Source organism: Eriocheir sinensis, chromosome 23, assembly GCF_024679095.1.
Source record: "Eriocheir sinensis breed Jianghai 21 chromosome 23, ASM2467909v1, whole genome shotgun sequence".
NCBI lineage: Eukaryota > Metazoa > Arthropoda > Malacostraca > Decapoda > Varunidae > Eriocheir > Eriocheir sinensis.
Window position 1 is genome coordinate 6,830,870 of NC_066531.1, and position 23,907 is coordinate 6,854,776.

Sequence of the window (23,907 nt, forward strand, 5' to 3'; positions counted from 1 at the left end):
GTACAGTTCTGGTCTCCTAATTACAGAAAGGACATTGATTTACTGGATAGGATTCAACGACGCGCCACGAAAATGATACCAACCTTAAGGGCTCAACCGTACGAGGAACGACTCAAGCGACTCAATCTCTTTACATTGGAGAAAAGACCCCTACGAAGGGATATGATTCAAGTCTTCAAGTATCTGAAAAAAACTCAATAACGTCGATTACTCCAATTTCTTTGAATTGCAAACCAACTCAAGAACTAGAAATAACGGTTTACCCATTCAGTCTAGTCGATGTAACAAAGACATCGGAAGGAGTTTCTTTTCAAACCGAGTCATCCGTCACTGGAACAATCTTCCTTCAGAAGTAGTAAAAGCGAATACTATCAACTCCTTCAAATAAAGAATCGACCGTCACTTCGCTGCGTCGGGAGTAAACTGAATATTGAGTTGCTTTCATCTGCTCCTCAATATCGAGGTGCTTTCATCTACTCCTCAATGTCGAGGTGCTTTCATCTGCTCCCCAGGCCCCAGGCTGTCGAGCATATTAAATCACCAAAGCGGGCAACCTCGTAATGAGCCAATAGGCTTTATGTTGCCTGCATTTCCATGTTTCCATGTTTCCATGATATTTCATACCCCGAAGTTTTTTCATACAACACCGGGCGCCCGGGCCACGTGTAGGGAGGAGACAACGTTTTTTTTCTGAGTCGGAAAAAAGTAGCGATTATCGCCAGTTTGGTTACAAAAGTAACGAAGATACCGATATATATTTAAATAAGTAGCGGATGGCCGATAACCCGATTTTGTTATCAGCGATAAAGTATCGCGATAACTTATCGCGATAACGCCCAGCTATGTATCAGGGCCACCTCCTCAGCACCCCACCTTGCCTTTGGGCGAGTAGCAAGCTTCTCAGCCTCCGCAGCGTGGAACAGAGTAGGGTGCGTTTGTCTTTCGTGGCCCGATGAGGGAGGCGAAGACGCGCCCACATATTGGGCAGGTTGACCCGTGGTCATCGGGGTGCCCATTTCCATCGGGGTCCATCCTGCGCTGATTAGCAGGTGAACACAAGAGGAATCTTGTTCGGGAGACGATGGTGCACGCTGGCGCCGAGCAAGGCGGGCCAGCGCGGAGGAGACGGGGAGGGGCGGGGCCTCCCGACGTATCACGCCCAGCGGGCCCACGTGGAGTGGTTCTCCTTAGTAGACCTATGACTCTACCGGCTGACCGTAGTGTGAACGAACCCTTAGACTTCACTCTGTCCAGAAGAGCTGTGTGAGTGGATCCTCCCCCACACGTGAGATGCATACTCCATATATGGAAAGCATCTGTGCGGGGGAGAAGAACTGGCGGAGACGATACAGAACGCCCAACATTGAGAAAGCTGATTTAGTAAGGGAGGAGATGTGAAGTTTCCAGTTGAGATTTTGAGCAAAGGATAGACCGAGGATATTTAGTGTTGAAGAAGGTGACAGCTGGGTGCCGTCGAAGAATAGGGGATAGGTGTTTGGAGGATTGTGTTGAGTTGATAGATAGAGAAACTGGGTTTTTGAGGCATTGAAGGACACAAGGTTCCTTTTACCCAAATCGGAAATGATAGCAAGGTCTGAGGTTAAGTCTTGTAATTCCTGTTGAGAGGGTCTTCTGTTGAAAGAAGTTGAATAATGCAGAGTGGAGTATTCAGCGTATGAGTGGATAGGACAATTTGTCATGGAAAGATGTATATATAGATGCAGAAAGTATGTGGATCTAACTAGCACATCGCCTCTGATGTCGAATTCAGGGAGTGGGACGGGAAGACGAGGAAGGTGAGTTGCATCGCCCGACTCCAGGTAATACACAATTTGCGAGCAGAACGTATCGTCCCTCTGGGCAGAAACTAACGTTTGTTTGAAATCCTCGTCCCCTAGTGCCTGGATGGAAGCTATGTGGTGTGATAAGGCGTCTGTCACTACGTTGGCTCTACCTGGCAAGTACTCAAAGTGTGGGTTAATATCTTGTACGACCAACGCCATCTTGCAAGTTTACCAGTGAGGTTCCTGGCGTTGAACATTTCGACTACCGCGGCGTGGTCCGTCATTACTCGAATCGGGTAGCCGTGAATGAGATCACGGAAGTGACACAGGCTCCATACGACTGCGAGGGCCTCCTTGTGAGTCGTCGAGTAATTTGTTCGGCCTTGTTAAGGACTCTACTGGCGTACCCGATAACCTGCAGTTTATCTCTGTCCTCCTTTTGCATGAGTGCCGCGCCCAAACCGATATCCGATGCATCTGTGTACAAATAAAACTTCTTGCTAAAGTCGGGATATGCAAGAATTGGTGCAGTGGTAATGTCTTAAGCTAATGGAATGACCGTTCCTGCTCCTCGCTCCATTCGAAAGGCGTGTCCTTTCTCGTCAGTTGCGTTAGGGTCTCGCTGTGGTTGAGTAGTCCTTAATGAAGCTGCGGTAGTAGCCGCTGAGACTCAAGAATGACCGTAGGGACTTTAGATTTGTGGGAGTCGGAAACTTTCGAACGGCCTTCACTTTGTCCTGTGTGATATGGACGCCTTTGTCATCGAGAACGTGATTCTCTTCTGTAGGAAGTTGCACTTACTCAGTTTCAGTGTTAAGCCTGCCGATTGTAGACGAGAAAACACTTCCTGGAGTTTGTGTAAATGAGACTGAGTGTCCTTAGAGACTATAATTATGTAATCCAGGAAGGCAAAGACAGAGTCCCCCAAGAGACCTGCAAACACTGAGTTAATGAGACGTTGGAAGGCAAGTGGGGCTCCAGAGATACAAAATGGCATTTTCTTGAAGGCGAAATGGCCTGACGGGGTGCTGATTCCTCGTCCAGCGGGACTTGTCAGTACCCTGTCCGTAAGTCAAGTGTGGAAAACACCCTATTTCGTGGTCCGATGGACATCAGAATGTCCTGCAGAACTGATAGTGAGTACCTTTCCTGTCGGCAATGTTTGTTTAATTGCCTGTAGTCAAAGACAGGGCGACTTGTGCCGTCCAACTTAGGGACTAGGAACAATGGAAAATTTCAGGGTGAATTACTCTCCTCAGTAACATCCTGAGCAAGCATGTCCTTCACGATCCTGTCTAGTTGTAAGCGTTGTGAGTGAGGGTACCTATACGTAGGTATATATATTGGCGCCGTGCCTGCCTGTAGAGGGATACATAGGAATACATAGGAGGAACAGACACCAGAAGACCTGGCGGTCTATGGCGAGGGTGTCTGTTTACTACCGCTACTATAACAGGTTGATTTAAGACGTCTTCTATTTTGAACACTGATCAGCTCTAGATCACTGGCCCGGATCCGAATCTGATCTGGATTCGCTCTGGGTAAATAGAACACTGAGCGACAGATCAAAACAAAACGCGCGCACACACACACACACACACACACACACACACACACACACACACACACACCGCTCCGGTAGCTCAATCGGTTAGAGCTCTGCGCTGCAAGGCTTAACGGCCAAACAGGCGGCGATTCGAGCCCCGGTCAGGCCGGATTCTTTCCGTTGAGGCGAAGGATGCCAAACATGAAAATTTATATAAAGAAACAAATATTTTTTGATACTTCTACGTAGTTATAAGCATTGAATGATACCTCATTTTTTAGCGCGCGCGTCAGGCTATGACGCAACACCACGGGCCATTTAAAAATGGCGTCTGGGAGCGGACGGGATTTAATTTTTGTAAAAAACTTCACCACGTGATAATTTAGGGTGTCTGGGACACGCTGAGCGAAAAAACCGAGAAAGCTATATTTCAAAATATTCGTCAATAATTCACCGGGTGGCCCCCTTAAAGGGCCGCCTTGGTGCAAAGGCCCTGTCCCCTTTTCAGGAGTAAATCTTCACCAGCTAACCAAGATATTCTGAACACAGGGCTTCACTGAGACTGTTTTTCTTTATTAGGTTACTTTATTCTCATTCATTGGAAATAAAATAGCATCGGTTCTCATGCTTAGCCTACGCAATTGATCCATATCAAAGAAAATGCCTCTTTCATGCTTAGCCTACGAAATTGATCCATTTAAAAATAAATATTTATTATTTCATGATTAGCCTACGTGATTGATCCATATAAGAACATAAGAATGTAAGGAGTCTGCAGGAGTCTGGTTTGCCTATAACCACAAGGCAGCCTTCCTTTCCTTTCCTGTTTCATGCTTAGGCTACGTAATTGATTCATATCAAAGAAAATGCTTTCCTCTTTCATGACTAGCCTACGACATTAATCCATATAAAAAAATGCTTTCTTGAAAAGCCAATATAATTTTCATCCATATGAAATAGATTGAGTGATAAAATAATAACTATAAAAAAGCTACTTTCTTTCTGACTGGGAGGGGGGCATTCATCATTCATGTCATTAGAAAGGGAAGCAGTCTGCAGTCCACTGTCTCCCATAAGTGGCGGTGAGAGACTGCGGGTCTGCGGGTAACTGGGAGTGGGATGCGCGGCGCGTGACACTTGTGCCAGAGGCAGCGTTACCAACGTACAGAACGCCTCCCTTCTGAATTCCTAACAAATTGTTATTTTTTCTCATCTTCTGCTTCTTTTTATGCCTGAACCTTGATGCCACTGTGTTTATAACTATATTTACAATGTAACAAAGAAGAGACAGTGAGTAGGATCCTGAATTCATTGACTCTATAGGCTTCCCATACAAATGTCATCATCACTCTTGACAGACGACAAAGTAATGACAAGATCTGCATGACTAAGATGAAAAATGAAACATGAAACGCTATGCTAACTAGGAAAAAAAGATTCGCGGGTGTACATGGTTCAGCAGGTTTATAGGAGTAATGTAAAAATCGTGCTTCCAAGAGGCGTACAGGATGTTACCGGAGAAGCCGCCTGAGAGGCGTACCGCAGTTTAAGGTCCAGTCACACATGCATGTTTAGGCCAGCCGTATTATCACGTATCAAAAAGTGCACGTATAACGTCAGTACAACGCAGTTCGCTGGTTCGTGCAACGCAGTAATTGTGGAAACGTCCCAGCAACCTAGGACGTACCTTGCCGTATGAACGGTACCTCGTGGATACCTGGCGGTACGGCGAGGGCCACGTATATTGTGGGCAGCTCACAATATACGTGGGTCGTCACGTATCCGTGATTGTACTTGACTATACGTTGGGCGCACGGGAGGCCAACCTAGGGGCAACCGGAACATACGTGAACATACGTAATGTATAACGTCAGTGCTAAGGAAGCCCAACGCCATCTTCACGTATTGTGGCTGTTTCCCCGCCAAACACGCCAACCCACGCCACCGCCAGGTAGCGTTAAGGCAGCGGCGCGGCAACGTGGCTTCAGTGTGACAGAGAGAGCCGTACCCTGTGGATGTACCACCACTGTGTTGCGTGTTTATACCGTGGATGTACTACACCTCACCCTTCAGAGCCACCACTGTGTTGCGTGTTTATACCGTGGATGTACTACACCTCACCCTTCAGAGCCACCACTGTGTATAGTGCATTGTGTTGCGTGTTTATTATTCAACATGGTAAAGGGAAGTAAAGGGTCCAAGGGCTTGAAGAGGCCCATTGTCACCTCTACCCCTGCCCATGACCTCCCCAGTGATTTTGAGGACAATCCCTCTTCGCCTGTCGGTGCCGAGGACGACGAAGGCCCCCCTCCTCCTTCAGGCAGAGCTTCATCACCCTCTGTTGAGCTGCTCCTTAATGATTCGGCCGCTGCTGTGTTTGAGAGGAGGGATAGGAGCCCGCAGGAGAATTCGTCCAACTCCCAGGGCGAGGGCCCTGCTCCTGCTCTTCAAAAGAAACAGAAAAGGAGGAAGAAGAACCCCTCAGTGATCCTGACTGATGCCCAGGAGAGGGCCCTGGCCCAGTGGCTCGAGGTGGAGGGCGAGTTTATTTACAACAGGGGCAAGACGGCCTACAAGGACAAGGCCAAAATCGCCAGGGCCTGGGAGGAACAAGGGGCCAAGTTGGAACCCCCAGTCTCAGGGACCGACCTCCGGACCTGGTTCAGCTCCCTCAGGAGCCGCTATGGGCGGCTCACAAACACCGTCAGCGGCCAAGCAACGGGCTCCAAGAGGCACACGGACCGAGAGAGATGGATCCTTGAGCTGTTCCCCTTCCTCAAGGCGCACATAGTACGCCAACACAAAACGGCCACACTAGGTCTACCAACGGTGAGTCAATTTTTTAACTTAAAATGTGTTTGTTAATAATTTCATAATAAACTATATAAAAATGTACCAAGTCAACATAGTAATTTATACAATGTAGTAAAATTTAAAAAAATTTAACCTACAATATGTTTGTTAATTTAAACTATATAAAAACGTACCAAGTCAACATACTAATTTATACACTTTAGTGAAATAAATTCACTAAAAAAATTAACCTAAAATATGTTTGTTAATCTAAACTATATATGCATATTTGACCGTGCATTTTAATTGATTGCCAATCCATTCCAGGACGACGACACTCCTGCCACCAGAACCACCGCAGCCACAACAACCACAACAACCACAACAACCGCGACGACTACAGGGGTAGGGGTTTCTCATGGCGACCCGGACACACCCTCGCCGGCCAGCGAGGACGAGGAGGTAGTGGTGGTGCCTGCAATCAAGGTTCCAAGAAAACCCCGAACCAGGAAGCACCCCCCAATGAAGCCAGGAGCGGCAATTGACTCGGTGAGTTGTGTTTTAATTTTGTTTAAAAGGAAGGCAGGTATAGTAGTAATAAAGTTCTAAATTTTGTATGAAATAAAAACCCAAAAGAAATCTGTACAAAGGTATTCACTACGTAAAGTTTCAACTAATTAAAAAAAACATGTTTTTATGGTTACTATTGACTAGTAATACAACTGCATCTAATTACATTCATTAAATCAACTAATTTTAGAATTTTAGAATCTATTCGATTGGGTAATTTTCTTCCTAGGTAATCGATGGGGCCAAACACTTCCTGTCGGAGTTCAAGGAGCTGAGTGGGGACAGGGATACAGAGGCGGCGAGGCACTTTTTGGAATCGTTGCTCCCCATGCTACTGAAGGTTGGGCCAAGCCTGATGCCCATCTTCAGGATGGAGATCACCGCCTGCCTCAGAAAATATGAGCAGGCGACCAAACAAGGTGCTGAAATGGCCTCACATGACCTAAAGTACCACATAATTAACTCTGAGTACTGCCCTGCCTCTCCGCCCAAGGCCCAGCCCCAACAGCAACAGCAACAACTACTAATGTTGGAGCCACAACAGCTGCAGCAGTTGCAACAGCTGCAACAACAGCTGCAACAGCCACAACAGCAACAGCCACAACTAGTGCCACAGCTCCCTGCCACATTCCCTGCCACATTCCCTTCCATTCGGCAGCAGGGCCAACCAGCGGTGACATCGGTTACCCCCCAGCAGCTGCAATTGTTGCAGCAACAGTATCTCCTCAGGAGCCCTTCTACAAGCAGAATTTGGGTTCCTGCAACAACACCACTGACCTCAACATGTCCCTGTTGATGGACATGCAGCTGCCGGGCCAAGCCTCCACAGCCTCTACTCCAGCAAAGGCTCCTCCGCAACAAAGTACTACAACACTGCATACGCCGACCTCTTCAGCGGACTTTAGCTTTATTATAATATGAAAAGAATAAATAAATGTTTATTTTGAGTTTACTCCATTTTTCCTTCAGCTTATAAAATTTATGTAATAAAACAAAATGTACACAATAATTTGAAAGGAATAAATAAATGTTTATTTTGAGTTTACTCCATTTTTCCTTCTCCTATTAACAGTTATTAGGCAATAAGAAATAAATATAAAATATAAAGAAAGAAATATAAAATAAATATATTATAAATAAATAATATAAAATAATATAACATAATTATAAACAAACTAATATAAGAAAAAAACACATGTTTGGTTTTTGTTTTATTGGGTATTTACAGTACATAGTGTGGTACAATGTATTATTATATCATATTGTTTTGCCAGGCAACAGCTCCTAGGGGTGACGTCACATACTTCTTCAGATAGTTCCTCTGGGCAATTGCAATGGCAGCATTGGCACGGCCATGAATAGATGGTAATGGGGTGCCAACAGGTGGGTCGTTTCTCAAGTCTACATCTACCATGTATTGTGTGTTGTGATCCTCCGCAACGCTCAGGCTGCTGGCCGAAAGTACTCTATTGCGCAACATGTTGTGCAACACACACGCTCCCATCACTACAGCTTCAACATTATCGGGTCGGAGGCATATGGGTGTGTGAAGACCCGGAACCTATTGGCCATGATCCCAAAGGCATTCTCAATTGTTCGACGTGCCCTGCTCAGCCTGTAGTTGTAGATCCTTTCATCAACCGTCAGCGACCGAAGTGGGTATGGTTTCATCATATAGTGTCGAAGGGCAAAGGCATCGTCTCCAACGAAGAAGTAGTCGCACTTCTTGCCATCAGTATCGCCTGGTAGAGGTCCTGCAGGGGGGATGTGGGCCTTAGAGTGCTCAACCAGCTCTTTCAGCTGTGTGTGGGCGAACACCCTGCATCTGACTCGGACCCTATGGCACCCACGTCGACGTAGAGGAATCTGTATTGGCTGTCGCAGATGCCCACCAGGAGTATTGAGTAGAACTTCTTGTAGTTATAGTAGTAAGACCCTCCTCCAGGTGGATTCTTGATGCGGATGTGTTTCCCGTCAATGGCACCTATGCAGTTGGGAAACTTCCACTTGTCCCAAAAGCCCGCTGCAACCTGGAGCCATTCCGCCTGTGTCTGTGGTGTTCGGAGCTCTTCACTTCCATACTCGGCGACAATTGCGCGGCAGGTTTCTGGCACAATGCCGCTGATGGTGTTGTGGGGAACTCTGAAGCTGTACTGCCTATTCATGTAGCTGTACCCTGTAGCTAGGAACCGTAGTGTGATGTCAACACGCAGGCCAGGTTCGAGGGGGTATATCCACCAAGTTGTTTGCTTCTTGATGTGCGGCGTAACGCGTTCAACAATCTCATCAAACAGGGCTTTGCTTGTCCTGGTGTAATTCTTGAACAGTTCAGGAGCTTCGTTGGCCAATTCCTCCATCAGGTTGTTGTAGTGACCCTGTTCCATCCGACGTTGCAAATAGGGCTCCACCCATACCCTCCGTCGTTTTCGGCGACGTTTCTGTGCTTCTTGTTGTTCTTCACAGTAGTCGACGACTGCTTTGGTCACCTTGAGTACCACATACAGTTTCAGGGCTTTTTTAAGTTTAGCATTGCCCCTATGCCGGCCCCTCAGCAAAGCTAATGAATCTCTCATGGTGTCGTCCATAGTGCTGCTCTGGTGAAGGTTGGATGGTGAATGACTGTCAGGTACCGCCCAGCACCCTTTTTATACCTGGGAGTATAGAGGAGGCATGCCTGGCACCAACCTCGCGCTGATATACCTCTGACGAAAGTCTGACGTAGCTCTGACGTTGCTCTGACGTAGCTCTTATGTAGCTCTGACGTAGCTCTGACGGCACTTGACGTACCACCTACGTCACCATACCTAGTAAAGACGTTATGCTTGCGTGACCCTTCACGTACTACCTGGAAGTATGTCCATACAGTAGGTCCACATAACGTATGCACAACGTAAGTACAACGCACAACGGCTGCCACTCACGCACTACGTCAAACTAACGCAGTACTAACGTCATACTGACGTGCGTAGGTGCAACGTAGGTGCAACGTTGTGCGGCACAATTCAATACCTGTGTGGGCGTGGTTATTAAAACGCACGTTTGGCCGCGTATGGGCATACGGGAGGACATACCGGGTGAGAACATGCATGTGTGACTGGACCTTTATTTTACGGGTTAGGGGAAGAACAGTGACCGTCTACCACAGCAGAGTGACCGTCTACCACAGCAGAGATAGAACGACCGGAAAGGAAACTGGAGATAAAGGAACAGAGAGAGGGATAGAATCCGAAAGAGGGCAGTTTAGAAAGCAAAGACTTGTGCCAGACTCTGTCGAAAGCTTTCGATATGTCTAGCGCAACTGAGAAAGTTTCACCGAAACGGCTAAGAGAGGATGACCAAGAGTCAGTTAAGAGAGTAAGAAGATCGCCAGTAGAACGCCCCTTGCGGAACCCATACTGGCGATCAGATAGAAGGTCAGAAGTGGTAAGGTGCTTTTGAATCTTCCGGTTAAAGCCTCGGTCACACATTCACGTATCAAGCCCATGTATGCTCACGTATGTGATTTTTGGCCCATACGTGGCCATATGCGGGATTTGTTGCCGCGATCAACTGGATACGTGTCAGGGGCCGATGTACGTAAAGCTTGCACGGTCAACATAGGGACGCCATAACATAAGTGCGAGGTAACGCGTATTGAGCCTACGCACTGCGCAAGCATGACGTGACGCTTACCCGAATTGCCACGACAAGAGGCCACACCCCCACAAGTAGTGCGTGGCAGAGCACGTAACAGCCACGTACGTATACCGTATGTGTAACGTGGTGCGTTACGACCCTGCGTCATCCTCACGTTATCCCCACGTACGTCGGTGGGTAAACGTGAGAGGTACGTACATAAGGGCCGTGCTGCACATCTGTGATTGCAGTTCCCGTCAACATCTACCTGCAGTAAGAAGTACTCCCCTCCTGCTGAATCAACATGGAGAACATTGAAGACATCCTTGCCCTTATCACACCAACAAACAGCCATAACACATAATTAATGGAGGCCATCCTGGAGTATGTGCACACCATGGTACTGGTGTTAGTTGTGAAGGTCCACCTTGCAAGTGAAAAAACCGAAAAAAAGAGGAGGGCGAGGAGGGTTTGGGCTTGGCCGTACCTGCAAAGAAGAGTTGAGCTAGGCCACTATGACAACCTGATTGAGGAGTTGGCAACCGAAAGTCCAGAACTGTACAGGAATTTTACCCGGATTGACAAGGACCTCTTCAGTGAAACAGCTGAACTTGTCACACCCCACATTCAGAAGCAACGCACATTCTGAAGAGAATCCCTTGAGCCAGGCCAGCGTGTGGCTATCACCCAACGTTTCCTCGCCACGGGTGACTCATATACTCCATATGACTCCAATACTCATTCCGAGTAGCCCACAACACCATTAGTTACACTATACCAGAGACCTGCAAGGCTATTGTTACTGTCTACGGAGATGAGGAACTGCAGGTGCCACAAATTCTTGGTGGTGTCCTTAGGCATAGTTGAAAGCAGTGGCGACAAGGTCTACTGACGAGGGCGCTGGCGGGGGTGAGAGGCGGTGGTTGTGGCTTCCAGGTATATGCTGTTGTTAGTCCGAGAGAGGAACTGAAGCCGCAAGCCCGCCGCACGGCGTATACACACCATGCACAGCGTTGCAACGTCGTCGTGGGTACCCGAGGAGCGGCGCTGGTGCCACGGATGCTCCTGCACCGCGTGAGGACCCACGCATTGCGTTGAGGGAACAGGGGAGCAGCGTGGGACCACGTGTAAGCGCCCCGCAAGCACGCCGTAAGCGCCAGGTATGCGCCACGTTGTACGTGTGGAGCCACGTAAAATGGCGGTTGACGTGAGCACCCACGTATCTTTTGAACATGTCGAAAGATGAGTGGCTCCCCACGCACGCTCGGGTGGTGCGTAGCGACCCCCCCGTCTCCGCCCTGTATGCCCACGTAGGTAATTACACATTACGGGACATTTACGTAGTACTTACGTAAGCGGTTGCCGACTGCCAATTTATGTTCGTGCGTGGGCGTACGTGGCTTGATACGTGAATGTGTGACCGAGGCATAATAATTGATTTAAAAGCTTTAGATAGGCAGGAAAGTAAAGCTATAGGGCGGTAGTTTGAGGAATTGGATCGGTCACCCTTCTTAGGCATAGGCTGTATGAAGGCATACTTCCAGCAGGAAGGAAAGGTAGATGTTGACAGGCAGAGGCGAGAGAGTTTGACCAGGCAGGGTGTCAGCACGGAGGCACAGTTTTTAGGTACAATTATTACTAAGTATTACTAAGAGTTTTGAGACTGGTGAGTGCTTTTACCACTCTATCAGCGTAGTTTTTTATGAATTATATATCGTAGCTTTGGTTTTGTACTCGCAGGGAGACACACGGACGGGTGGGAGAACTGTAACGGGCCCTTGGCTAGCACAGTATTTGACCTTGCTTTCGGCCACCTCTTTTGTTTCTTTTTTTATGAGCAGCGAGTAGCTGGCTTTTTTTATTATTGTTTTCTTTTTTTGTGTGCCCTTGAGCTGCCTCCTTTGTTGTAAAAAAAAAAAAAAACAGTACACACACACACACACACACACACACACACACACACACACAGTTGTGACCTCGTTGTCGCGGGGTGTTGTGTGTGAGTGGTCTCAGTCCTACCCAAAGAGACTATACGAAGAGATAGTGGTATGTAGTTATTCCTCGGGTATGCGGGCGGAAGTAGCGCCATCTATTGCTTCCACCAAAAAAGTCACTTTTCAGGGGAAGCTTTACTATTTTTGAAATACCTGCCACAGCACCCTATCCAGCCTTTACTTATTTTTTAATTATTGTAAAATGATTTACTAATGGGGTAAAGAAAAAATATATTTGTTTTTATGTTTTATTAGGTATTATCTACACTATCAAATTGTTATTTTAGGAAAAATATAGTGTAGAAAGCATTTGCTATATATATATATATATATATATATATATATATATATATATATATATATATATATATATATATATATATATATATATATATATATATATGTGTGTGTGTGTGTGTGTGTGTGTGTGTAGCAAATATATCCAGTGCTTTAAATACAAGCAAAGCATACAACATTCTATGCATGCTAGATTACTATAATGCCTTTGCAACTGTGGTAACCCGGATTTCACACTGGTCCTGTGTCCCAGGGTAATGGGTTCCCTAACACCACAGGCTCAAGGGCCAATGTTACAAAGGTGAGCACCGAGGCCACACGCTGCCACAGCGTATGCCCCCAACCGTACCTTTACCTTTTGCAACATGCTCTTAGCTGAGCAATAATATCATACTAACTGTATACGTGCCAGATAATGGCAAGCATTGCATACTGTTTGACAGGGCAGAGAACAACAGCATCTAAGCATTACAACTGAAATAAACAATGGGAGACACTCAAAGCTTGTTAACTGAACATGAACCGATTTATAACAGGCAAAACCAACAATGGTGCGTTATATACAATGAAAACTATATAAAAATGTTGCAAGGCACATCAATATAAGAGCAAAGCATCATAAAACATGCTGAAATACATGATGGAGGACATCAAGAAGGTAACGCATGAGTTGTCTTAAATGGAATGCAATAACTTGGTGGTCCTGGGAGACAACCGAGACTGAAGGTGAAAATGAGATGTAGGACATGATATGATCTCACAAGCTCTGACCTTGGTGTCAGGGTCATGAAGATATTAAGCTCAGTAGGCACAACTATGCAGCGGAGGCACATATGATAAAAGCAAATGAGACAAAAGAAGGCAACTCATAGTGCAATAAAATAGCGGGAAAGTTATGCTGCAGTATGTGACACACCAAATCACAAGGCAGAGAGTGATATGTATTTCATAGGCTACATCAGTAAACATGTAGCATTTATTGCAGGAACCACACATTAAAGTTGGATGTAATAAAATATATGTTTTTAGCACATTAAAGTTGGATGTAATAAAATCATTTGATATGAAACTCCTTGAACTGGCCAACCAAACAAACCACTCTCTGTCCACCCCCTTTCGAAAAAGCATTATTTTTCACAAGGTTTATGAGGCTTTAGTCAAGAATATCAACTGCCATTACATTTTGTCAAAAAAATAAATCATACCTATGTGATTATGTATATCATATAAAGCAGAAAAAAAATTGTATGCTGTAATACAAACAAGATTACTCCTGGAAGCCACATTAATGATGCCAGACACGTGATGATAGACACTTAGTGTGATGAAATTACATGCTGTATTTCACATTATGAAACCAAGCCAAGTGTCACTGCAGCACATTATTAGGTAAGGCAGACACCGAAAGCTTGTTACCTGAACAAGATTAAATATAACAGGCAAAATCCACAATAAAGCATTGCATACTGTTGGGTAGGGAAGAGAACAAATGCTTCCAAGCATTACACCTGAAATAAACAATGGCAGATATTCAAAGCTTGTGAGCTGAACAATATCTGATTTATAACAGGCAAGACCAACAATGGTGCATTACATGCGATATCTGGCAGGGGATTCCTTGCATTACAATTGGAAAGTGGCAGACACCTAAAGCTTGTTAACTGAACAAGATCTGATTTATAACAGGCAAAACCAACAATGGTGCATTACATGTGATATCTGGCAGGGAAGATAAATGAATCCTTGCATTACAACTGGAAAGTGGCAGACACCCAAAGCTTCTTAATTGAACAAGATCTGATTTATAACAGGCAAGACCAACAATGGTGCATTACTTGCAATATTTGGCAAAGTATATGGAAAAAAATTATTAGCGTAACAAGAGAAATACTAAATAATGGCAAATCCCACGAAGTTTCTCTTTTTTTGACAAAGCCTGTGCTCTTTGCTGCAGGGCTGTCAGAGTCTGTTTGCTCCAGCCAACATGTACTGAAATACCCCTGAGTCATGAGTGAAGTGTTGAAACTGAAGGCAAGTGAAATACTGTGCTTATAAATCTATTAGCATTTGGACTTTGATAGTATAAGGCCAGAGCAAACCTCCTCTCTTGTAACCCATATCTCCTACTAGGCTTAGATCTTGGCATCTTGCAGCATGTTGAACCTGACCTCAGAAAAAATCCATCCCTACTGGATGTAAAAAACTGCTGGCTCTGGGCAAAAACTGCCCAGGAGTTGTAACAGCCTGGGCTTTGAGCTGCCTTGCCTCCCGGTGCAGACGACAGACTGTTGTGTGCAGCAATTTTCACTTTTTATGTCTGAAAATACATGAAAAAATATTTAATCACAATTAATCACAATTCAAATAATAAAATATGTGCATGTAATTGCATTATTTTCAGTGCTATAAGGACAGTGAATCTAAGCATTGACATTATGTCTGCACGCCAGCTTCGATGAAAGGCTTCACTTAGATTGCCTGACAAGAGTAATATTTTCAGGAGATGGGGGAGAGGATACAACTGGAGACTCTTGACAGATATAATGTCAAGATCTACAAGCACCCGTTTACCATATATATCTTTGATGTTCAGTCCATACTAAAACATTTGTCAATGTGTTAACACACTAACACTCTAAAAATTCCCTGTTTCTGCAATGTTAGTCGTACCTAAGCCCTGCTAAACCATCCAAGTGAATCAAGAATGAGTTCCGGGCAGCAGTATGAGCCAATACTAAATGGCGCCACTATAAAAAAAATTGCCTGCATCATGACGGGCCTGGGCCGACCGCCAGGCCCCTGAAGAAAACCTACCGGCGCTATAGGCAGGTGGGGAAAAAAAAAGGATCACATCATCAGAATGGACAAAGGTTTGTTAGTGGCACTTCAAGGTTATGCTACCTCTTCAAAGATTGGCCAGTCATGGTTTAAAGTGGAACAGGATAAACAAGAAACAGGCAGGTGTCTGTGGACGCTACTCTTACTATCAATTGCCAGCCTATGGCAAAATTTGAACCTATGCTATCAAAAACATAAGACCCATATGCTGATCATTCGACTAATCGTAACGGTACTACAGCCATAGAAACATAATAAAGAGTTTAAATATATCATTCAAAATGTCAACCTTTTTACATACCTTTTTTTTGAAGATATGAAGCCTACTGGTGTAACAGTTAAATATTGAACTTAATTTGTATGCAGAGATGTGAAGTATGTTATTAAGCTGTAATGTTTCCAACACATTAGTTGTGATTAAAGCAACATGGAATAGTAACTAAAGAGGATAAATTATCACTGAGAACAAGAGGTTCCTTACTATATTGTGGTGAGCTTGATGGCCGAGTCGAGTTTCCTACAACCCCATCAAGTTCACACCCTGTTGAGAGGCAATTTTTTAATCAAACTGAAAAATGGATGCAAATGGTCACTAAAACTAGTTATTATACTTGGTGTCACAAATTCGGGCAAAGAATTTAGTGAAGGACTCCCGGACTTGGCGTCACTGATGAGGTAAATGATCTCGTGCACTCATTCGGCTATAATATATACATTGTTATAATGTGTATTATTGTCTTGTTACTATATATTACCTTGTTATAATGTGTATTATTGTCTTGTTACTATATATTACCTACTGATAATGGAAATACATGTCAGGATTAATCATCAAATACATTGAAAAAAGAATCATGTATTGAAATTGTGAACTTTTAAGTTCATGTAACAAACAAGGTTTATTATACACAAAAAGGTTGGATACTTCAGATGTAAAAGATTTTTGGATATAACACCACCCCCTTCCTCCATATTGGTTCTTTAAAGCAAGGGTTCACTACAGCTGATTATTATTTGCGGCAGGTTTCACGACACTTTTTTTTTTTTAGTGAAAAGCATCTGGAAATCAATGATCATTATATGGAATACTTCTCATGAGTAGCTACTAAAACTTGACAACCTAGAAGGATGCACCATCAGACTGTAAAGCATAGATATATTACAAGACATAGCTACATTGGTGGATCCAAGGGGAGACCCAGGGGGCCCGGGCCCCCCCTATGGTACTGAGTGATACAGGAAAACTAGCTCAAAAGCGCGCTGCGGCTAAAACAATGCTTTGGCACAAAGTCCAGGCCGTTATACCCATTGATTTAGGTCACTCCACCAGTTTTTCAAGACCAGGACTGCCGAGAATGGCTAATCGGTAATGCATATGCTCCTTCCACCCGAAAAAAGTCTGACGTCCTCCCAAAAACTCATTTCCTGGATCTGCACCCAAAGACATACCGTAACATGGTTCAGTGATCATGGACAAAAAAAAATGTTAAGACAATCAATATCCAATCATTTCAGGATACATAAATCAGCATCCATATGAAGGAATTCTACAACTTAAAAGTGATGTTGAGCAGGGCATGTGTTAAGTGACTTGCACAGTCTATTTTGTGAAGTCATAATTAGATTAATAACACAACAATCAACAAACACTAGATGAAGTATTCATACCAAAATCAGTACATGGAGCTGGTGCACTGCAATGGGGAACACATTCCTGCAGCTCACCAAGAGGGTTGGATGCTGCCATGTACTTCAGGGGGTGGCTAAATGTCTTCACCCGTGGCCTCTTTCTTTTACTCTCCCCTTCAGCTGCCACATTCTCTTGGATGATATCGGACGTGTTCGGATCTGTTGGGATGTGGTTGTGTTAGATGTGGAATAACGTACGACAGCGGAACATGGAAGGAAAGAGTATGTCCACACGGTAAAATACAGAGATGAGGATTGCACTGCATTAGTTAAGTGATTACAAGATGTAAATTGAAATTCTTTGGATACTGAAAGGATGTACGGGGACAACTGGGTGAGAAGGGAGAAAGACCACAATTTTGGCTGCTAGACGGAAAAGCACTAGATGTCAAAGTGCCAGGACATTGAAGGAAGCAATAATAAGAAAAGCAATAATAATTAATGAGTATAAATATATTTCTGATATTTTAGTTTATCCTAATACTAGTATTGGAATTTTCAAACACTAAGAATATAATAAATAAATATTGATAAATTAATGAAAATAAATACATTAATTGTACTAATACGACCACTAACAATATTAACAGCACTGCACCTAATAGACTGAGCAATAAACTGAGCCTGATATATAACCATAATTAAACTGTCTCTGTCCGAGTGTTATGTGAAGCTTGCTCCATGCACCGTGATAGGAATGGCATAGATGCATGCAGGTTGCTGTGATACTTACAGTCACCAGCCACTTGTAGATATGGCACCAAAATGTGTTGGAAGCATTGGCGGCCAACTTCTATTTATTTAATTATTATTTTCTTTCAACAAAGGAGACAGCTCAAGGGCAACAAAGCGTACTAGAAAAAAAAGCCCCACTAGTCACCACTGCAAGCAGACAAAAGTAGAGTCTTGATACACTCTTCTTGACGGTCATATTATAGGCAGGAGGAAATGCAGACGATGGAATGCTGCTCCAGAGTTTATCAGTGTAAGGGATGGAAGAGTGGAGATGCTGGTTAACTTTTGCAGAAGATGTTTGGCAAGATAGAACATGCAGTAATTGACTTAAATTAGAAAAGTATAGATTTAGGAGGGAAATGGGCAGGCATTGGTTTAGTAATAGGGTGGTGGGGGAATGGAATAGACTCAGCAATAACATAGTGAGTGCAGGGACGATAGCTTGTTTTAAGAGTAGACTGGATAGCTACATGGACGAGGCTGACAGGTGGTAATGGGGAAGAATCTGGAGCTGCCGAGTGTTGGGCATTCGGCCTCTTGCCGCGGGAGGAGGGGAGGCATGCAGTTAGCAAGTTCAGAGCAGCTGCCAGCGTGAAAATGATAATTTCCACATTATCATTATTTATATATATATATATATCACTTACCCCCGGCCGGCATCCTTCCGTAATAAATATAGCTTCACACCAGGCTGTGTCCTCTTTATCACCACAAAAGGACATGATTTGAAACTCCGGCTGGTAAACGTGGCGGCCGCGTCGGTGTTATGATTTTTGAACGAGGCAGCGTTGCAATCGGAGCAGAGAAAGATATTGCTGCGAATAGCGGTATAATAAACAGTATAAGTTAGACCAAGATAATTATATTCACCCACTCTTTCCCCCTACAAACCAATGACTCAATGTAAATCATTATTGATGGAAGTCAGCGTGCGTGCTAAAACAATGAGTTTGGAAGAAAAACATGATCACATCGCTTTTAAAGAACGGCAGTAGGGCTACAACCTTGGTTCATTCCAGTATGTATACAGAAAGGTTAAACACATAAAACACATCTAACCACTGGTAGCCTCCCACAAATCCAGAGAAAGTAACATAATTGCGGTATAATAATATAACAATAATAGCATTACTCATGACATGCAGTCAGGCTATATCTACCTAGTAAATATATATATATATATATATATATATATCGATATATATATATATATATATATATATATATATATATATATATATATATATATATATATATATATAGTTGAGACTAGTTGGCAGCGACATGCTGCCAACTAGTCTCAAGATGAGTATCAACGGTCATTTTTTTTTAACGGAGCCATGTTTACGACAACCACGAATCTGCCAACCGATTGGCCGATAGTCGTAGACGGTCTTGACGACACTTTGCAGATTGTCTTTCAACTGATTGGCCGACTAGCTGGCCGACAGTTGCCAAGGAGTTGGCCGACGTTCTTCCCGACGGTCTTCGCGACTGTCTTGGCGGCAGTCATATCGTTGTCGCCGAATTCATGGGACCTGGGGTATATAGGCTGTGATGGGCCGAGACTCCGCTGTGGGTTGTCACCCATCCTTAAAATACGGAATCGCTCTGTATTCGATAATGAAATGTAGCGTTCTGTTTTGAACCAATACGAGCGCATTGGTTCCATATTTTGTTATCTGAATGGTCAAGCTGATACAATTCAGTATCTTAAAATTGTAGTGAGCGCCTTTTCCGGTTAATCACAAAACCACTCAGTAAAATTTGTCACGGTTCGTCCCAAAATACGTGTAAAATACACGACGTAACGTCCCTCCCCCTCCCTCTTACCTTCACCAGCAACGTGTTGCGGCTGGCACTCATTGCATGCTCGAGAAATTTTAGGGTTGCCACCCGTTCCTTTAAATATGGATCCATTCCGTATTGGAGAGTGAGATGTTGCATTCCACATTTTTCTGACCTCAGGGTGGCAACCAGGGCTTCCACTTTTGGGGATTTTGTCCCCCGATTGGGACTTTTTCATGCATTTAGTGATAATCTGGGGATTTTTGGGAGATTTTCTGGGGAATTCTGGTCGCCTTTAGTGACAATTTAGGGATTTCCAGCTGGAGAAAGACTGAACCAAAAAGAACATAAGAGGTGAGTTGAAATACAGAAAGCTGCATAGTTATTGGGTGCATGATGTCACTACCTTGTGCAAATGTTCCAGTTGAACAAACTTTTTAGCACTCTGAAAGCAATTAAGAATGATCACAGAAACTCACTGAAAAGGGAAAGCATTGTGGGACTACTCCATGGAAAACTAGGTATGGCCTCAACTGGGTTAACTGCTAATAAACTAAGTGTACATGATCACCCAATTAAGGTTGTTAAAGCTTATGCAAAATGTCAAAAACAATGCAACAGACACTAAAGCTCATGAGATCATTGCAAAAGCACTACAATCATAATAATGCTTATTAAGTGTAAAGTAAAAAATAAGCAACATATACTTTTTGTGTGTTTTTTTTACTGTATTTTTTAACACTGCAAGTTTTGCTGGGAAAAGGAAAAGTATGAACTCTCAAGTGTTTATTTTTTATATTGTGTTGACCGAGGAAATGTCAGACTGCAATATCTCAGGATTCTGCTATTTATTGACTTTAGTTTAGTCTATCAATATTTTTTTATAGAAGATAGAACGTGATGGAAAGCACTCAAGTCTATCTCAGCTGCTAAGGAATCTCTTTTTTTCATTTTATCATTTTGTTAAGAATATGATAGAACTTTACTTATGCCAATAATATAGTATGTATACCAAAGCGTAACGTACACAAGTAACACCTACATTTTGTATGAAAGTGTTTTCTTAATTTACTGTATTTGTTACTAGTGAAATTTATGCTAGAAAAAGCAAGAATATGAACTGTCAGTGTATTTTTTCATATTTTGTTGCTGAGCTAATGCTCAGGATATTTAGTTATTTATTGATTTAAGTTTAGTCTTTGTTTATTTGTTATACTGCTTGATGAAAATCACTCGTCTATCTCAGCTGCTAAGGGATCTCATTTATTTATTTCATTTTAGTAGTTTATTAAGAACATGTTGAAAATTTAATCATCACAAGAAAAACTCAAACTTTGTGTTACAAGTTCTTTTTTGTTTCAAGGGAAATCATTGTCAAAAAGGGAAAGAAAAGTGTATTATCTGTATTATGATAAAAAGTAGACTTCTGAAATTCTTAAAAAGCAAATTTTTCCTATTATTTCGTAATTTTTTTTTGGGGGGGGAGGGTAAAGTGGATGTCAATATTTTTAAACTAGGAACTTTTTGTCCAATCTAGGGATTTTTCAGCACGAGTCCAGGGAATTACTGATTTGCCTTTGTGGGAGCCCTGGTGGCAACCCTAGTTGTGTCATTCAACACAAGAGAGAGGCAGCAGGAGTGCGTGCGTGCTGTGCGGCTCCCAAATTTGTGCCAGTGAAACGTAACCGTCCCCAGAAGTTGTTGTTGTGTTTGTGATTGCAAAATGAAAATATAAATTTCCTCATGGCGGCAGTGTTAGCCAATATTCTCAGCCGACAGTCGTCACGAACGTCCTTCATTAAACGAAGACTCGTCACGACGGTAAAACGGTAAAAAATTGAAAAATTGCCCCGACAGTCGTCACGACTGTCTCAGGACAAGCCAAGACTGTTGACGACAGTCTTGCCGACTGTCCCCGACCTCCCTCAGACCTCAACCAGAAATGACGGTTGGTCCAGACCCTTCCCGACTCTTGTCGTGAAAGTTTAAGGTGGGTTTACATTTACGACTTTTCGTGTGGCGATGTGCTTACGACCTCAAATCGGCACAAATCGTAGGGATTTGTGCCGAAATATCCGTTTTTATGTGCGATGTGTGACGATCATGGGATGACGTCGTAACTTGTGTGGCGACCTTATACCGAGACGTTACGACTTTTGTAGCGACGTCTGACGACTTCATGTGGCGACAGTCAGACTTCATGTGGCGACGTCGGTTTGGAAGTGTGACGACGTCGCCACATTTTTACGACATCATTGCGACGCTGTGACGACCATGTGACGACTACTACGACTTTTTCGACCTAGGTGACGACTTATGTGACGACCTCGGAATATTTCGGGAGGGACTTCCTTCAGTAGTATATATATGGGGTCTTTGCCCTTTGCAAATCACAATCCTCCTGACCTCACAAGAAGATGGACGAGAACAACAAGTACCTGGCTGGCTTCCTCCTTGCAATTGCTGCCCTGTTGCTGCTGCAGCGTCTCGTGCGCCGCCCCCGTCAAGCACCTCCTAGACGAAGAAGAAGACATAGAGCACTGTGGGCCCGGCAATGGCTTCTAAGAAGAGAACTGTATGGCGACTACGACAATCTGCTTTGGGAACTCCACAGAGAAGATCGAAAAGGCTTCAAGACGTTCATAAGAATAACAGCGACCTTCTTCGAGGAGATGGTAGAGAGGATCACACCAGCGGTCATCAAGCAGGACACAAAATTTCGAAAGCCTCTTCCAGTTGGACTCAAATTAGCTGTGACACTGAGGTTCCTGGCAACCGGCAACTCGTACACCAGCCTTGGCTTCAGTTTCCGCACTTCTACGAGTGCCATCTCCCTGTTTGTACCTCTCGTCTGCCAAGCCTTGATAGACGCATACAAGCCTGAGGTCATGAGGTGCCCCACAACACCTGAGGAGTGGAATGAGGTTGCCCCCCAATTTAGCACAAGATGGAACTATCATAATTGTGGAGGCGCGCTGGATGGTAAGCACGTTGGCATCAGGAAGCCAGACAACGCCGGTTCCCAGTACTTCAACTACAAGAAGTTCCACAGCGTGATACTCCTGGCCCTTGCTGATGCCCAGTACAGATTCCTGTATGTTGACGTAGGCGCTGAGGGTGGAGCTGGTGATGCTGGGACTTGGTCTAGATGCAACCTTCTCATTGCCATCGAGAAGAGTAGAATTGGATTTCCGCGAGGCAACAAGCTTCCCAACGACAACATCCAAGTCCCGTTCCACATCATTGGAGACGACGCCTTTTCCCTCAAGACGTGGCTGATGAAACCCTTCGCACACCTGTCCCAGGTTCACCATGAGAGAGTATTCAACTACCGGTTGTCCCGTGCTCGTCGTGTGGTGGAGAATGCCTTCGGCCTCCTGCAGATGAGGTGGAGAATTTTCGGGACAACCATTAATCTGCGACCCACAGTTGTCCGCGTCATCACCCTCTGTGCATGTGTTCTGCACAATCTAATACTCCAACACCAACCACCCGTACTTCACCACATCGACCGGGAAGATCAGAACTACAACTTGGTCCCGGGGTCATGGAAAGAACAGGAAAACCTCATGCAACGACTCATCGCGGAGCAGGGCAAGAACCCATCAAGAGAAGCTAAGGGCCTACGAAACTACCTCGCCCACTACTACTCTTCTGAAGCTGGATCTGTGCCATGGCAGGAACGACAGATTTATCCGAGAGGGAGACCAGCACATGTATAAATCCCTAATGTAATGTAATTAACTAATTATGTAATAAAAATATGTTTATCACTATTGTTTAATACTCCCCCACTTTTTTTTTTTTTTTTTTTTGCAATCCGGAGGCAGACCAAAGGCCCATAAATTAGGCGATACCTCCGATGAAAATGATAGAAACCCAAAATCAAGAAGTAACAAAAAGCAAAAGCAATTTCAAAGCCATATTCATGAACGGAGTAAATCGAGGTGCCTGGACACATCTTTCTTGAAGGAGAGTAAATCATAGGCAGGGGGAAAGACAGAAAGAGGAAGAGAGTTCCAGAGTCTGCCTGTTGTATTAATGAAGGACTGAGAGTAACGATTAATTCTAGTATTAGAGAGTTGAACAGAAAAAGGATAATAATTTTAAGTAGACTACAAGTAATAATAACGTAAGTATACATATAAAAAAATAGAATAGGTTAAATAGAGAAAAAAGTTGGATTATTAAATGAAAAGTTACATGTATACGAAAAAATATAATAATTATATAATAAAGTAATAAAATAACTATAACA

General features: G+C 43.9%; 3 protein-coding genes and 1 long non-coding RNA gene across 4 annotated transcripts; 2 read left to right on the forward strand and 2 right to left on the reverse strand.

The window, feature by feature from the left end:
- Positions 1-4,882: 4,882 nt before the first annotated feature.
- Positions 4,883-7,489, forward strand: LOC127002563 (uncharacterized). Its single transcript, XM_050868645.1, has 3 exons — positions 4,883-6,159; positions 6,451-6,672; positions 6,923-7,489. The coding sequence occupies exons 1-3, from the start codon at positions 5,191-5,193 to the stop codon at positions 7,487-7,489; spliced, it is 1,758 nt and encodes a 585-aa protein (XP_050724602.1). The 5' UTR covers positions 4,883-5,190.
- A 710-nt stretch (positions 7,490-8,199) lies between these two features.
- LOC127002564 (uncharacterized) lies at positions 8,200-9,077 on the reverse strand. The gene is made up of 2 exons (XM_050868646.1): positions 8,540-9,077; positions 8,200-8,447 (listed from the first exon to the last, which is right to left on the reverse strand). Exons 1-2 carry the CDS (start codon positions 9,075-9,077, stop codon positions 8,200-8,202), a joined length of 786 nt encoding a protein of 261 aa, XP_050724603.1.
- Positions 9,078-13,854: 4,777 nt separating this feature from the next.
- Positions 13,855-17,228, reverse strand: LOC127002614 (uncharacterized). The gene is made up of 3 exons (XR_007756340.1): positions 17,106-17,228; positions 15,919-15,978; positions 13,855-14,916 (listed from the first exon to the last, which is right to left on the reverse strand). It is a non-coding gene; the product is annotated as an uncharacterized LOC127002614 (long non-coding RNA).
- Positions 17,229-22,321: 5,093 nt separating this feature from the next.
- LOC127002565 (uncharacterized) lies at positions 22,322-23,371 on the forward strand. The gene has a single exon (XM_050868647.1). The coding sequence runs from the start codon at positions 22,322-22,324 to the stop codon at positions 23,369-23,371; it is 1,050 nt and encodes a 349-aa protein (XP_050724604.1).
- Positions 23,372-23,907: the final 536 nt, after the last annotated feature.

What these genes read in the sequence shown, in the direction of transcription:
- LOC127002563 (XM_050868645.1), top strand. Translation starts at nt 5,191, where the DNA reads ATGTATAACGTCAGTGCTAAGGAAGCCCAACGCCATCTTCACGTATTG. An exon ending in CCACACTAGGTCTACCAACG is followed by an intron (nt 6,160 to 6,450) that starts GTGAGTCAATTT and finishes AATCCATTCCAG; the next exon opens with GACGACGACACTCCTGCCAC. An exon ending in CAGGAGCGGCAATTGACTCG is followed by an intron (nt 6,673 to 6,922) that starts GTGAGTTGTGTT and finishes TTTTCTTCCTAG; the next exon opens with GTAATCGATGGGGCCAAACA.
- LOC127002565 (XM_050868647.1), top strand. Translation starts at nt 22,322, where the DNA reads ATGGTAGAGAGGATCACACCAGCGGTCATCAAGCAGGACACAAAATTT.
- LOC127002564 (XM_050868646.1), bottom strand. Translation starts at nt 9,077, where the DNA reads ATGGAACAGGGTCACTACAACAACCTGATGGAGGAATTGGCCAACGAA. An exon ending in ATTCCTCTACGTCGACGTGG is followed by an intron (nt 8,448 to 8,539) that starts GTGCCATAGGGT and finishes TCCCCCCTGCAG; the next exon opens with GACCTCTACCAGGCGATACT.